Source organism: Rhamphochromis sp. 'chilingali' (genome assembly GCF_963969265.1).
Source record: "Rhamphochromis sp. 'chilingali' genome assembly, chromosome: 8".
NCBI lineage: Eukaryota > Metazoa > Chordata > Actinopteri > Cichliformes > Cichlidae > Rhamphochromis > Rhamphochromis sp. 'chilingali'.
Genome location: NC_137935.1, coordinates 4,971,656 through 4,987,560, shown reverse-complemented (window position 1 = coordinate 4,987,560; position 15,905 = coordinate 4,971,656). Strand labels below are relative to the sequence as shown.

Here is a 15,905-nt window from a genome sequence, read left to right as displayed (position 1 = left end):
AGCTCAATGCGTGAAATCCTCGGTGCGTCTTTTATGGAATATTTTTCCTCCTGCAGTCAGTCGAAACGCTCTGACTGCAGGTAAGCGGTGAGCTCTGTGAGAAACCTGTAAGATGTGACTGATACGACTGCGTGATGATACGACTACAAACCCACGATGATGAGATGTGAACCGGTCTAGTGATTCGACTCGATGACTTCACATCTCTCACTCGCCTTAACAAAAAAAAAAAGCACCATGCCTTTATCTTTAACACCAGCGACTTCCTTTCAACTTGGACTTTTTCAGCTTCCTCTGCTTTGCAGGAACCTGCAGCAGAGATGCAGACAGCCTCCTCTTCTTCTTTTTTTTTTAAGCCTGCAACAATATTGCTTCTGGTGAAGTTCTCACCGATTAAATTGTTCTCTGAAAACTGTTTCTTACCCACAATGACAAGAGATATTTGGCCTTAATTTTTAGGAACAATGAGAAACATGCGAAGGCGCCTGTGATCCGTCTGTTTCAAAACGTGACATTAAACATACGCTGAGTCTTTTACTGCGGTGTTGGACTGTTTGTGTGAGCTCTACTGAGTTTGAGGTTCAGAAGCAGCTCATAGTGAAGGATTTCCTCTCCGTCAATGAGCGTGATTAATATTTATTTCCATTTAGTTTTGAATTTTTTAAATGAATATAGTTTCAGTTAGTTTCACTTTGTTGTGTTAGTTTTTGTTGCTAGTTTCAATCCTTTTCTTATTATAATGTGTGTTGTGTATTTGTAAAATGCACAACACACATTATAATAACACAAAGGTGAAATCTGAGAAGTTCAGAAGAAGCATCACAGCAGAAACGCGGCAGCAGACTCTCGGTGACATTTAAGTCTCAGCAAACACCGAAGCCTCGTCAGGCCGGGCTGTTAAATGTGACCAAAACTGAGGACATTATTTCTATATTTTAATTTAATTCGAGTTTATTTTCAGTAATATTGTGGTTTGATTTTTTTTTTAAACTCTAGCTTTTGTTTTGAGTTATTGATGTGGACATCTGCTAAAGGTCTTTTACACGTGGCTTTAGTACACTACGATAACCTCGGTGCTTGCAGGATCAGAAGGTTTGAAATTCAGAGACTTCTGGTGACTTCACAACTTTTCCCTGTTAGAAATATTCTCTCAAAGTCAGGCTGAAACGATGCTGGTAACTCGAGTTTGCCAGCAGAACGAGGGTTCAGCCTCCAGGATGAAATAAGATCAGATATCTAACGCTGTTGATAGCAAATGCAAAACAAATATTGCCTCTGCAGAAGCGTCTCTTCAAAGATCAGGTTAAGCAGGCAAGATGACTGCAACGTTTTAAGGCCTCAGCTGTACAGGGAGTGCAGAATTATTAGGCAAGTTGTATTTTTGAGGAATAATTTTATTATTGAACAACAACCATGTTCTCAATGAACCCAGAAAACTCATTAATATCAAAGCTGAATGTTTTTGGAAGTAGTTTTTAGTTTGTTTTTAGTTTTAGCTATTTTAGGGGGATATCTGTGTGTGCAGGTGACTATTACTGTGCATAATTATTAGGCAACTTAACAAACAACAAATATATACCCATTTCAATTATTTATTTTTACCAGTGAAACCAATATAACATCTCTACATTCACAAATATACATTTCTGACATTCAAAAACAAAACAAAAACAAATCAGCGACCAATATAGCCACCTTTCTTTGCAAGGACACTCAAAAGCCTGCCATCCATGGATTCTGTCAGTGTTTTGATCTGTTCACCATCAACATTGCGTGCAGCAGCAACCACAGCCTCCCAGACACTGTTCAGAGAGGTGTACTGTTTTCCCTTTCCATCCTCAACCCGAAAAGGCCCCACAAGCTCATCTTTGATGATACCAGCCCAAACCAGTACTCCACCTCCACCTTGCTGGCGTCTGAGTCGGACTGGAGCTCTCTGCCCTTTACCAATCCAGCCACGGGCCCATCCATCTGGCCCATCAAGACTCACTCTCATTTCATCAGTCCATAAAACCTTAGAAAAATCAGTCGTGAGATATTTCTTGGCCCAGTCTTGACGTTTCAGCTTGTGTGTCTTGTTCAGTGGTGGTCGTCTTTCAGCCTTTCTTACCTTGGCCATGTCTCTGAGTATTGCACACCTTGTGCTTTTGGGCACTCCAGTGATGTTGCAGCTCTGAAATATGGCCAAACTGGTGGCAAGTGGCATCTTGGCAGCTGCACGCTTGACTTTTCTCAGTTCATGGGCAGTTATTTGGCGCCTTGGTTTTTCCACATGCTTCTTGCGACCCTGTTGACTATTTTGAATGAAACGCTTGATTGTTCGATGATCACGCTTCAGAAGCTTTGCAATTTTGAGACTGCTGCATCCCTCTGCAAGATATCTCACTATTTTTGACTTTTCTGAGCCTGTCAAGTCCTTCTTTTGACCCGTTTTGCCAAAGGAAAGGACGTTGCCTAATAATTATGCTCACCTGATATAGGGTGTTGATGTCATTAGACCACACCCCTTCTCATTACAGAGATGCACATCACCTAATATGCTTAATTGGTAGTAGGCTTTCGAGCCTATACAGCTTGGAGTAAGACAACATGCATGAAGAGGATGATGTGGACAAAATACTCATTTGCCTAATAATTCTGCACTCCCTGTAAGTGCAGAAGAGCATAATTTGCATGAACTGACCTTTACATACAAACCTGTGCATCAGGTGAAAACCGAGGTTAGTTATAGGAAAATAAAATAAAGAGTATTAAAGAAGTAATAATGTGATGGAAATTGCATTGCCCTTAAATTAAATAAAGGAGAGGGACGGAGTCAGCAGAATCAGTCGGACCCGTGATGGAATAATCGGAATAACGTCTCAACTTCCTATTCTGCTCACAGATCAGGGAGTCAGGAAAGGGACTTCCTGTGTGAAATATAAACGTCTCCAGCACTGACCTGAAATATTGTTATGGTAGCAACAGGAAACATCCTTGATGTGGTTAAATAAATTAAAGATGGAGGCTGCAAGGCCTCATAGTGTGTCTGTGTGTGGGTACAGCAGTGTACACGTGCTCGGGCATGTGAGTTGTGTCTTTCGGTGTGCGTTTACCTCAGTGGGTGGACATCAAACATTGGAGGCTGCAGCTCTGCCAGCTCGATGGCTGTGATGCCCACAGACCAGATGTCACAAAGTTCATTGTACCCGCCTTTAATCTCCACAGCTGCGACCTCTGGGGCCATCCTGAGGACAGGAGGGATACAGCAGCAAGTGTTTTTAACACAAATACAAAACAAAGAGGGGGAAGAAGGCCGGACGGTTACGGTGATACAGACTGTCACTGTGTCAGGCTTACACTGCACGCTTAATGAGAATATCTACCAAAATAATTAGTGAAGTGTCTTGCGGCTCCAGACGTTTGACGTGGGGGTTGAGTGAACCACATGGGTACACAGGTGGGTGTTTGCGGTTGTTAGAAGTTGCCTATGTAATTAGTAACTGCCATTACCACGAGGTCAGAACACCCACACGGCATAAAAACAACATTAAATCATCCAAGAACACTGCAGTGTTATAAAGGGCAAACGGTATAAAAGATTCTTGGCTAAAGCAGCATGAAGAAATGTCAGCGATATATGCCGTATGCTGTGCAGTGACTCAGTGTGGCCAGCCACAAGCTGTAGCGCCTTTTAATGGAACGTTAGACCGAGAGCTCAGAGCGGTCGGAAAGCAGAGAGGAGCGGAAACGCCGAAGCGAGACTAGCTCGAAAATCAGTAAATCAATTAACAATTAATCGTCACCGGTTTACATTCTCGATTGGACTGAGAAATGAAGCATGTGCACGGCCGTGCAGTTCCTCTAACGGCCACTGAAGGCTGGTTCCATGAGCCGGTCCTCATAGACGAACATGTTCACAACCTGGTGCAAAAAGCTGTGCCTCTGCAGACAGAAACACATCTGCATTTTGCTTTACAGGCAGCGGTGTGATCAGTGTGGCTCCTTGGCTGCTTGGCAGGTGTCCCAAATGAGTCACCTGTAGCCAGTCACTGTTGGCCAGGCTTCACCTCACCTAATTGGTCACTGAACTGGATCTCGTCGCCGTGTTTGTGCTGTTGCTTTTCTAATGCAGTGACCTGAATAATAATATAACTTGCTGTGTTGTACAGACCATCCAAGAGGTTTGTGCTTTATTTTTAGCAAATGAAGCTGTGGTACTTTATTAGCCTGTTACTCAGCACTAATTAGAATAGAATAGAACAGAATAGAATGCCTTTTATTGTCATTATACACATGCACAATGAGATACAGAGCATCTCCTACTCAGTGCAGACATGTGGGAAAAGAAAGGGGGGTGAGGTGCAAAGTTCTGCAGCACTATACACATATGAACACTATTCAAAAAATAGAAAATGTACAAATATGCAAATTGTGAAGAAAAAAATTGTGTTAAATATTTACAGTCTGGGTTATTGCATGTAAATTAAGTATTGCACAGTGGTGGTGGTAGTTGTGAGTCTGTGTATAGAGGGAAGACCTTGGGTTGGGGGTGGAGCTGTGTTGTCAGTGCATGTGTGAGTTCAGGGTGTTTCGGGCTTTTGTGAAGAAACTATGCTTGAGTCTGTGGGTCTTTGTGCTGATGCACCAGGATGGAAGCTGTCCTTGATGATGTTTGTATATCATGTAATAACAAATAGCTGTGCTGTTGTACTCATACAGGTTATAAATGCAGCTTAATAGCTCTAGTTAAAGTCGTAGCACTCCACGCTGTCCAGCTTGCCAACTCAGTGCACTGAGGCACGTAGACACGATTAACACGACCTGTTGAAGTTCAAGGTGATTTCAGTCAGTGGTCCCGAACCTTTGGGCCACGGACGGAGTCGTTTGGTACCGGGCTGCGAGAGTTGAGGCTCGGGTGTGAAATGTATGGTTTTCAGGGTTTTTATCGTTATTTTTTATCGTTAACTCGGTTTCCCTGGGTCTGTTCCCATGTGTTATGAATGAATCTTCTTTTTTTTGGTACCGGTACTGGTTTTATTTTGTTGTATTTATCCGCGACACCTTATATATTTTCATGTGACACCGTGAAAATATTGTTGGGCATATACCGGTCCGTGGTGCAAAAAAGGATGGGGACCGCTGATTTAAGTGACTCTGGATGTGCCACAGCTGTTTGTACCACACGGGCTGATCTGAGTGATTTTCAGGGATTTTCCTGCACAACTATCTGCAGAGCTTACAGAGGAAGGGTCTAAAAATGAGAGCATTTCCAGTGGCATCAGCTCTCTGGGTAAAAAAGAGTCAGAAGAGAATGGGCAGGCTGCTTCGAGATGAAGGAAGACAAAAGTATAACTAAGATACGCAAAAGCAGATAGGCTGCAGCAGAAGACCACAACCACCAGGTGTGAATATCCTGTTGTTAGCTACAGTTCACACTGGCTCACCAAAACTGAACATCAGAAGATCAGAAAAACGTCGCCTGAACTGATGAGTCTCAGTTTCTGTTGTAAACTTCAGATGGTCGGGTCAGGGTTTAGCATAAGCGACGGGAACGCAGGGACCCATCCTGCCAGGGTGCTGCTGGTCATGCTGTGGACCTCTTAGTAGCATCTAAGCATCGTCTAAACACCACAGTCTACCTGAGTATTTCTCTTAACGATAACAGTGTACCAACTTCTGATGGTAAACTGGTTTTTCGAACATGACAATTAGGTCACTGTACTCAGATAAGGTGACCACACTCACCTGATCTCATGAGTCACCAGATCATCACTGACGTGCAGCCAACCAACCTGCAACTGTGCGATGCTACGATACTATGTGAGGTCACGTGACGTCACGTGACGTCAACGTGGATTAAACTCTCAGGAATGTTTGCAGCACTTTGTTGAATCTATGACATGAAGAACTAAGGCAGCTCTGACCCAGGTCTAGAAAAGTGTACCTAATAAAGTGGTGGGTGGTCTAAATGATCAGTTTTGTAGTGGAAAGGGATAAAAGCTGAACGACGTCTGAGATCTTACCAATACGGCGTCCCGATGAAGGACATCCTGCGAGCGAGCGTGGCCGTGATCTGAGCTGAGATCCCAAAATCAGCTGCACAACAGAGGAAAGAAAACATCAATAAACGCCAAAATAACCACAAATTAAACATGTGTTCATGAATTTCAGTGACTAAAATGAGACTCACCAAGTTTATTTATTTCAGAGTTGCTGCGAAACGCTTCAAAAACTAAGAGCGCAATCTCTGACATGTTTGTGCTTTCAGCAAATCAGGTGAAAATTCAGAGATCTAATTCATGATTTGATTCTTCAGTAAACACGACAGGGGAGATGTCGCTGTGAGAACGTCTCTTTTTGCGGTGAATGAGTCATGCTAACCATGCCGGTACAGTGCAAAGCAGACAGTGCAAACTTCCACCTACCCAACTTGACCTCGCCCTGATCGTTGAGGAGGATGTTGGCACCCTGAGAGGAAAAGAAGGCGAGATAAAACATCAACACAAAAACATCTTCTTCTATATATTTAAAAAAGTCTTCTTTACCCACTCAGTGATCTTTAACTGAACCCACACAGGATGGAAATAAAAAAAAAACACGCACAAGATTCATTCAGCTTCATTTAAGAATGTATTTTTATAGCGTCTGTTCTGACTAATATAGTTTATAGTTCCTAACTTTTGTCTGTTTGTTTTTTAACATGAAGAACTTTCACTTTCTTTCAAATTACATCACTGAGCTGCTACGATTAAAATAATAATAATATTTTTTAGGACTACCATGAACCCAAATCTTAAGGACAACGTTGGCCTTGTTTACATCTTCTTCTCTGTCACCGCACTGACCCAGTTTTTCCAGTCTGCAAGCTTCATCTGCTGAGGTCTAATGTGCTCTCCCACAAAATAAGCAACACGGGGGGAACAAAAAACAAAGAATAAAAATCTCACATCACATTTCGCTCACCTTAATATCTCTGTGGATTTTCCTCTCTGCATGCAGGTACTCCAGGCCCTGCGCACACACACGCACAACAAAATAAAAGCCTTTAATTTAACCTGATAACATTTACACTTGATAGACTCTGACGGAATTAAAAATTCCTCTAAATGCTCTGGTTTAACCATCAGGAAACCACTGCTGTGTAAAATGAGACTGGTGACACACTGTGTACAGTAGGACTGAAGTTACTGAAGTGTAGTTTCCTTTTTCAGTGTTGCATTTTGGAGACAGCCTGTGCACTCATTTCACACACCTGTGACGTTTGTCTGGTTTAGGGGACGATTTGTTTTATATCAATTATTTTGTAGCTCGCTGTTTACCTCGCAACGGTTGCAAAGAGGCATAACATATGATTCAAAGGCCCCACAAGGGTGAAAACTGTGGATATCTGTATAATTTTCCTGATGCCAGCAAACATTTTGATGTCTCTTCTCAACATTTAGAACAAAAAGAAACTGATGAAAATAAAAGTTGCTGTGAGGGAGGCCTGAACAGCTGATGTCTCAGTGAAAACAGAGGTCATACTGCTCTGTGTATGTGGGTTGGATGTCATGTGGTGGTCGACTCACAGTCATTCCACAACCCGATTAGTTGACAGTTATTTGCTTCCTGTATTTGGTGTGACTGAAAGGCTCCATCAGCATCTCTACGTTTAAGATGCAGTTTTTGCAGTCATACCGCGACCGAGTCTGACTGAACAAATGACGTCAATGCGTAATCCACGTCGGCTGGGACATCGCTCGACTTCCCATCATTTATTTTAATTTGTTCTGGGTTTTTTTTTTTTACACAAGGCTTCATTCAGCTTGTCGTCTTAGCTGCAATAGTTAGATGAACATCCAAGTACTGGAACTACCCTTTTTTCCTTTCCAAACAACTCTTTAATTCTTTAATAAACATAACTGCCGCTGGCCGATGACCTTCACACAATAACACGTTGCCTCACAGCAGTTCAAACTCAGCCTGGACTTTTTCAGCTTTCTCCTGGAGCTCCAGCTTCTCCTGTCATTCAAAAAGGAGAAGCTCTCTATGCATGTTGTGGGTTGTCAGGTTTGCCAGCTTCAGGCATATACAAGCTAAGCTGACTCCCGTACCAGACAATGCATATATTTTCCTCAGAGAAACAGAAAATACGAGGCTGCTGGGAGATGGTCAGAAAACCCAGTAAACACAAGTATTTACAGGTATGACTACTTAATATTTTTATTTAGTAAATGCACGTCAGCACTAAAGAGGAACAAACAGGAAACAGTAAATTTAAAAGAATGTGATTACCTGTAGCATCTCCCTGCAGATGTAGGCTATCTGTGGCTCGGACAGAGGACCCGTCACTGTGGAACATGATGCAGTTTTTAACATACAGATTCAAAACAGTCACAGAACAACGCAGAGCTGAAAAGGGTTAATTTAGCGATCATTTTTTATTCAAATGATTAAATTCAGGCTGCAGATTTAAAAAAGATATTTATGGTTTTCAGAACATTTCTGACCAGCTTCACTACAAACAAGCACAAAGACACATCTTAAAAAAAGATATCACGATGCTCAGTGTAGGGAAACGATCTGAACTGTCATTTCCTTTTAAGATTTTTAATGCTTGCACAAAGACTTCAGTGCGCTGTTAACCACTGTGGATCTGTAGCTGTCACAGTGCTTCTGTATTCAGGACTGTTTTGGCCTCTCGTGCAGAAATTTGTCCTCGTTAAGAAGCAGAATAAACCCAGCTGCCTGTGCAGGATGTCTGAAAGCCTCAAGCTTTCACGCTCGTGGATCTTTTGTTGTAAATCAGCTATAACCCCGTTATAAATTGTGGTATTGTTAAGGCGGCCTCACACTCATATTTATAAAAAACTGCCCTCCTTAATCTTTTTAAAAGTGCTATTAAGGCGACTTTCAAGATGTCTGCAGGTTTCCTAAACCTTCGTGTATTCTTCGGTTGAATATTTTGGGTATAACTGGTTAAATATTCACATGCTATGTAAAGTATTGTACATGTCTGTGTGTCTCTGACATTGATGATGGTCAGACTGATTGTGAATAGCTTTCCATCCATCTAATACTTAATATTTAACACTTTTCTACTCTCACTTTAAGCCAAGCCACCTTTCCCCATTCACACTGCTCTTTATTCTCTGCCATAAAAAGCTTTGTACTCACTGCACACACACAAAATTGGGTGTCGTTCAAAGAAATTGAACCTGTGACTTTTAACGTAGCATGAAATGCCCTCTAGCTCCTGAGCCACAACTGCTCATTACAAATAAATATTATCAGTATTTCAGATTTATAATAAATGTAATCAGAATACAAAGACAATCATCATGTTCGTGCTCGCAGCTCTGCTCTGCCCTCTGTGATGAATGAGCCATGGCTGTGGCTTAGGAGGCGGAGCTTATCTAGTCCACATGCTGCTCTTTGGGTCAGACACTGGACCCTTTAGTTGTTTTCTAAAAGGTGCGTTGAAAGGCACTTCTTAGCATTAAGAGTGAATTGCAAAATATTACTAAATACAGGTGTAGTCAGTTAATTTCAATATCTTTTTTTTAATGTCAAACCCAGCTACTGCTGGTCCAACGTGCCAGTAAAGCTGGGTTCTCTAAGCACCAGTCAATTTTCCATCATCAGCTGAGAAAACCCCCAGAAGGACAGAGTCTCTGCACGCTGTTTTCATTTTAAACTAAAGGTTCATGTGGCTGTGTTTGCTGGTTAAAGACTCAGACGTTTTACAGTTTTCACTGTTCGGCTGCTATCTGTCCATTTACTGAAAGGGAAAATCACTGACACATGTGAACGAGACTCTCACGCTGGCAGTTTTTATTATTTTTTTGTAAAGCATGAAAGTGTGGGTGTGGGAAAAAAGATCCTCTTCTCTCTCTTTTTCCACACAGAAAGGATTATTGGGTCCGTATCAATCCACTCGCACAGGCAGCGATTATATCAGTTATCTGACAGTCGGAGACACTTTTGCATCTTATCACGCTCTGGTTTCCATCTTTAGACCGACCTTGTGTCACATGACTCACCATGGTAGATATCCTGGAGGGAGCCTCCGCCGCAGAACTCCATACAGATCCACAGTTTGTTAGCTCTGCAGACAGAAAAGGAAGACCTGTGCGTTAACTCCGAGGTTAAGAAAACAGGAGGGAGGAAGGAACGAGAAACAGGGATCTCACCGAATGTAGCTGCCATAATATGCCACGATGTTGCGGTGCTTGCAGCTCTTTACGATGATGATTTCCTGCTGGATGATAGAAAAATCGTCCTCTGTGGGGTGAGACACAGAAGACACGTCTTTATTATCATCAACACCGCATTAGATGCAAACACAGGTGCAGTCGGAGGGCACCTTTCATGTATTTTCACAGCCCTAATAGCACATTTTGGTTTATAAGTCATGCTATTGGACTGGATCTGCCTTTATATTGTGCAAAACTGGCTGCAGGTGGATCATGTTTTGACCAAAATACAACATAAAAAATAAAGGGACTTGTTTTCTGCATGTGTTATGTTGCTTTTTGTACTGTTTTCATTTGCCTGTGTGTTTTAAACTGCAAATCATTTCCCTCTGTTTTTCTTTCAATATTTTTCATTTAAATTTAAATGTTTAAGATGATACACTTAAATAATCAGTCTCATTTTTGGAGGTCAGACTAATCAGACATGATTTCCATCCGTTTGATGGAAAATAATGAGGATGATCATACTGCTGCCTTCTTTGGTCGCCGGTAGAATCTAACAGTTTCCTGCCTCTGTATGTGTGATTTATGTGTTTGCTCCAACTGCTGCGCCAACGATTTTGTAAAATTAAACCTCCCTAATCAAAATACAATGACTGGACGCAGTAATTGCACTGCATTAAAAACAAATTCAAGATCTTTGCTGCAACAAAGCTGAAATAATATTTATTATCTTTGTCCATAGCCGAGATAAAACATCTACAGCCCAGCAAAGATGGCTAAAACGCTGATGTCATCTCTGTGGTCCAAACTGGTCATAGTGCAACTGCAAAAACTGAAACGTACCAGGTCTAGACAGAAGGTCTTACACAAAGTGATCAGATAATAAAAATCAGGAATTAAATGAAATTTTTTGGTTATTAAACGGTTGTGAACAGACAGCCACACCATGGCCTCTCTAGGAGAGAACGTCCCAGCAAATTCACCCCAAAGTCAGTCATGCAATGTTCAGAGAACCTCAAAAAAACAGCAAGACCATCTTCATCTCGCACTCTACAGGCCTCTGTTAGCGTGTAACAGTACAACCGTACAACAATTACAGCTTGTTTATATGAAATGCAAGAGAAAGCCTTAAAAAAGGCATCTGAACAAACCACAAAACAATTGTGGAACAATTTCGTTTGGAACACCAACCACAGCACATCAGCACAAACACCTCATGCTGTCAACACGGGGGTGGAGGGCTGATGATTTGGGCTTGTTTACACTCACTTGACTTGGTCACCTTGCATTGAACCGTGAACTCCTTTCTATTGTAAAGTATCGGTAGCTGTCTGACAGCTAAAGCCCAGCCAAAATTGGGTCATGCAACAAGAGAGCGACCTCAATCTACAACAGAATGGCTGAAAATCAAAAGAATGAAAGTGCTGGAGTTAGAGCTGCCACGATTAGTCGACTAGTCGCGATTACGTCGACTATCAAAATCGTTGACGACTGATTTAATAGTCGACGTGTTGTTTGAAGCTTTGTAAGATCCCAAAAGATGCAGGGATAAGTAGCAGGATTTAAGAGTGTAATCACGGACTGAAACAGAAGATGGCAGCACTGCATGTACGAGGATGCCAGCTGTCGTTAAACCCCGAAGAAGAAGAAGCTGTGTCCGGTGTCATAGCTGTGTCCAAATTCAGGAACCGCATCTTCCTGTGCCTGCATTTGTAGGCCGATTATGTTACAGCGACACGACGAAGACTGTCCAAATTCGAAGACTCCGACAAATGCGCCCTTCATTTCCCCAGATTTGAGGGATGGGTCGGGTGTATCCTTCGTGGCCCAACCTATCCCAGAATTCATAGCGCAGCCCTGCTCAGTTTCCAACAATGGCGGCAGCTAGTTAGTTTTAATATTACTCTTATTATTCTTTCTGGGTCACAAAATAAACGTTTAACAGATTTTCAAGCGAGAATGTAGCTGTGTAAACCTCAAATATCTGCTCGGTTTATCAAGACACCACATGTCTGTGAAGGTTCTCAGTCATCCAGGTCATCGTTGTTGCTAGAAGACGTTTCACCTCTCATCCGAGAAGCTTCTTCAGTTCTAAGGTCATATGGCGGAGAGTCCCAGATTTAGACGCCACATATTTTCAAAAGCGCTCCGACGTTTTCGGAGACGTCTGTTACCCACTAGCTCGATAGCTAGCCGGGGTTCAAGGCTCGAGAATATACTCCGGTGTCCTGTTATATTTTAAATAGCAAGGAGCAGAAGGCTGAGTTTATTAAACTCCACCGAAACAATCTGCAAATTTCATTAAAATTTAATAAACTACCATCTTGTCTTTATTTTTAGTTAGCACATACCTTAAACACTTAAAGCTGTAAGCTAATGATAGTTATATACGAGCAGATGCTGCTGGTGCAATAAGCTGTACGTTTTACGTCCAATGGATGATGATCTGATTAGTCGACTAATCGCAAAAATAATCGGCGACTACTCGACTATCAAAATAATAGTTTGTGGCAGACCTAGCTGCAATGCTCCGGTCGAAGTCCAGACCTCAGCGACTGAAATGCTGCGGTGGGGCCTTCAGAGAGCCGTGCATAAATGAATGTCTGCAAACTTCAATGTCATGAAGCAAGTCTACTCAGTTTTTCATATGACTGCTGAAACATCCCAATTCTGTCTTATTTGTTGCATGACAAACTCAACCTATTTGTACTGTTAGAGCCTCTGTGTGTGTCGGCACCTGATGCCAGTATTAAAAACCTTGTGATGCAGATGTGTGAGTTTGACTTGGGCAGCTCAGGAGGAGAGCGTGCCGAAGGAAGGTTTATAAGTTTAAGTCCCCGTGCAGATCACTGGACCTCGAGCCAACACTGAGGTAACATCTCGATGTCGTCTCAACTTTCACACTTCGACATGAACACGAAGATTCACAAGAATTAAAAGATGATAAAAATCAAGCAAAAGTTTGAAGATTGAGGTAAATCTCTCACCTGGCTCCATCTTGATAACTTTGATAGCTGTCAGCTCTCCATTCTGCTTGTTCCGTGCCTGAAAACATAAAAAAGACAGATGATTTTATTTTTTATAATGTAGTGCATCAGTCAGTTATTAGATCTCAGCACTTTGGTGGGTTTCTTTTGCTTTTGTTGTTTTCTTGTGTGCCAGTAGAAGCGTAATTTGCATTTTTGCTGTCCAGATCAGTGGAGTGCAAGATACAGCCCACTGCACAAAGCTGTGGCATTAAACACTCACTCACACTCACACACACACTCACACACACACTCACACAGACACACAGACATACGATGACCTTTAAAAGTGTGATCCCAGAAGGTGTCACTTCTCTTTGCGCACTTATTTATAAAAGAACTATAAAAAAATGCTCTCACACACACAAACATTTCCTCCGAGTTGAAGCTCATGCGCTACATTCTTACACACGGTAAAAGTCGTACCGAGAAATAAAAACGGCACAATTATTTTTGTCCAACCGCTGCGATCGCTAGGCGCATTGTTCCTTTGGCTGGCAGAGACGATTAAAGCTCTCTTACATGAGGGTGATCACACACATCATGTGACATGAGACAAACAGCACCACCCAGAAAGTCTAGCCTTGTGAGTCTGATGAAGTCTAAAAAGAAACTGAGTGAGGTTTAATCGCTTCACAGCTTGAGTTGTGCGTCACAGTCACACACGCACACAGACTTCACACGGTCAAGTAAAGTCAAGTGAAATTTACTCACAAGCACATTTAAAACCAACAAACTGGTGAAGAATGTGTAGTTTGGTGACTAAAATAAAATCACCAAAAAGGAACACAACAGATTTGTACGAAAGCAGTAAAAGCAAAGGTCTCAAAGGTCTTCAGTGCTGATGAGGACCTGATAGCAAAGACCAGTGTCAGGACCTCGGTACACACAGTATCAGCAGACCTCAGTGATCATGTGGGAGTATGAGGTTAAAATAAATGGGCAAAGACGGGCACGCCATTCTAACAATAACTTACTGATAAAAATAAACTCGCAAAAGCAGGTCGAACACTGTTACACGCTAAACGCAAAAACACGGTGAGGAAAGACGAAGGCCAACAAACCGTCTCGAACACGAGGCATCGAGGACGTCAATCATCAACGAATTAATGTTTCACAGCTGTCTCACGTTTTAAAGGTTTTTGTTATTTTTAGAGAATTTAACCAAAAGCAACACTAGGTGTTCATGTTGGTCATCTCCATGGTAACCAAATTTTAGATAGATATTGTTACAGGAAAAATGATTCTATGTTTCTTTACCTTCTTTTAAATGTACAAAGATGCCTTTTGTCTGCCCTCTGCCTATGGTTAGATTAGTTTAGAATTATCTTTTTAGACTTTCCCAGCAAACACATCTTGTTTCTGGGACATATTGTTTTAGATTGTTTTATCTTCCCTAGCTCTCTGCTGACGAGACTAGCACCATATATGGAGTTGTTTTATTTTATCTGTTTATTATTTGTTATCCTGTTCTCACTGTCTCTGTGCTCTGTGCCTATAAAAATTACCAAGCCACTGTGCATGGGGTGAGTTGTTCTTAGCAGCTCACCCGTGTACACGTTTGATAAAGAAAGTAACTTTGTCTCATTGTGTCTTTATTTCTCCTGGGTTTTTTACAGAGTTTTCCCCCAACAGATATCATGTTTATCATCTTCTTCATTTTAACAGAGACTTTAAGACTTATGAAACATTTTTGGCTTAAATAAATCCTTGTATTTAGTACGGACTTACACAACTAGTTAACAGTTAAGCTTTAGCATTAACTGCACTAGAAACATCACCGAGTTATTTATACTGCATTAACTGTTGAGACTAATCACTAGTCAGAGCTGCAAGCCCGATATGTGTGAAGGGAAGTTGTACATAAGCGAGGCACCGAAAACTGCAGTTCCTGTAGGTGCTACTTTGGCTGGATGGTTCTTATATATCATACAGAACATAGAAACAACCTTTAACCCTGTCTGTGACATATTTTCCCGTAAAGGTTTCAAGAAAGGAAAAGGGACCACAAAAATGGTCACCTACAGCAGATCAGTTACAAAGGGGGAGCTTAGCAAGAGGCAAAAATCCACAAACAGATGCTGTAATACACAAGGAAACAAAAAACCCATGAGGGGTAACGCAAAGGAAGTAGGAAATGTGCAGAGACAAGGCGATGTGGGAGGGAAATGAGGGAAACAGGTGAGTGTGTATCACAGGAGCGTGATTAACTGACTGGAACAGGTGTGATAGAAAAACCGCGGGGAACACTAACTGTGACAGAAAAGACATCTGAAACCTGGCGAGGAGTAACCGATGAAGACCGTCACATTTAAGGCCCACTTATAGAACAAAATGACCGGGTTTGCATCAGAGGTTAGCGAGGGTGCTCTCTGTCTGCGCACCTTCGGAAAACCTGGAGACTATCAAACCACGTCTTTATTGATCTATGCTGAGGTGTGGAGACTCATCATTACGGGTACAGAGTGTCAAATGTTGTCTTCTTAATTAGACTTAATTATTCAGCAAACAAAGGAAACAAGCCCACAGCGCACGCTCACCTGGACGAGCGGCGGCGAGCAAAGATGGAGAAAAACACGGTGATCAGGTAGATAACTCAGGAGTAACTTCCTTTTTTCAGTGGTTACAGGCGCAGAGATGATTTTACACATATTGAACATCAAAGTTGAGATGTGACAGCTGCCCACACTCTCACTGCACTCAGAGGAAGAGAAACAGT

General features: G+C 41.9%; 1 protein-coding gene across 1 annotated transcript in view; it reads right to left on the bottom strand.

Moving 5' to 3' along the window:
- Window positions 1–15,905, bottom strand: part of map4k1 (mitogen-activated protein kinase kinase kinase kinase 1) — a 42,729-nt gene that overhangs the window by 13,713 nt on the left and 13,111 nt on the right. The window contains exons 2-9 of the mRNA XM_080888901.1: window positions 13,148–13,205; window positions 10,155–10,245; window positions 10,005–10,069; window positions 8,257–8,312; window positions 6,946–6,993; window positions 6,408–6,450; window positions 6,006–6,078; window positions 3,096–3,227 (exon numbers count right to left, since the gene is read on the bottom strand). Coding sequence (XP_080745027.1) covers window positions 3,096–3,227; window positions 6,006–6,078; window positions 6,408–6,450; window positions 6,946–6,993; window positions 8,257–8,312; window positions 10,005–10,069; window positions 10,155–10,245; window positions 13,148–13,205 — 566 coding nt within the window. The remainder of the gene's footprint in view (window positions 1–3,095; window positions 3,228–6,005; window positions 6,079–6,407; window positions 6,451–6,945; window positions 6,994–8,256; window positions 8,313–10,004; window positions 10,070–10,154; window positions 10,246–13,147; window positions 13,206–15,905) is intronic.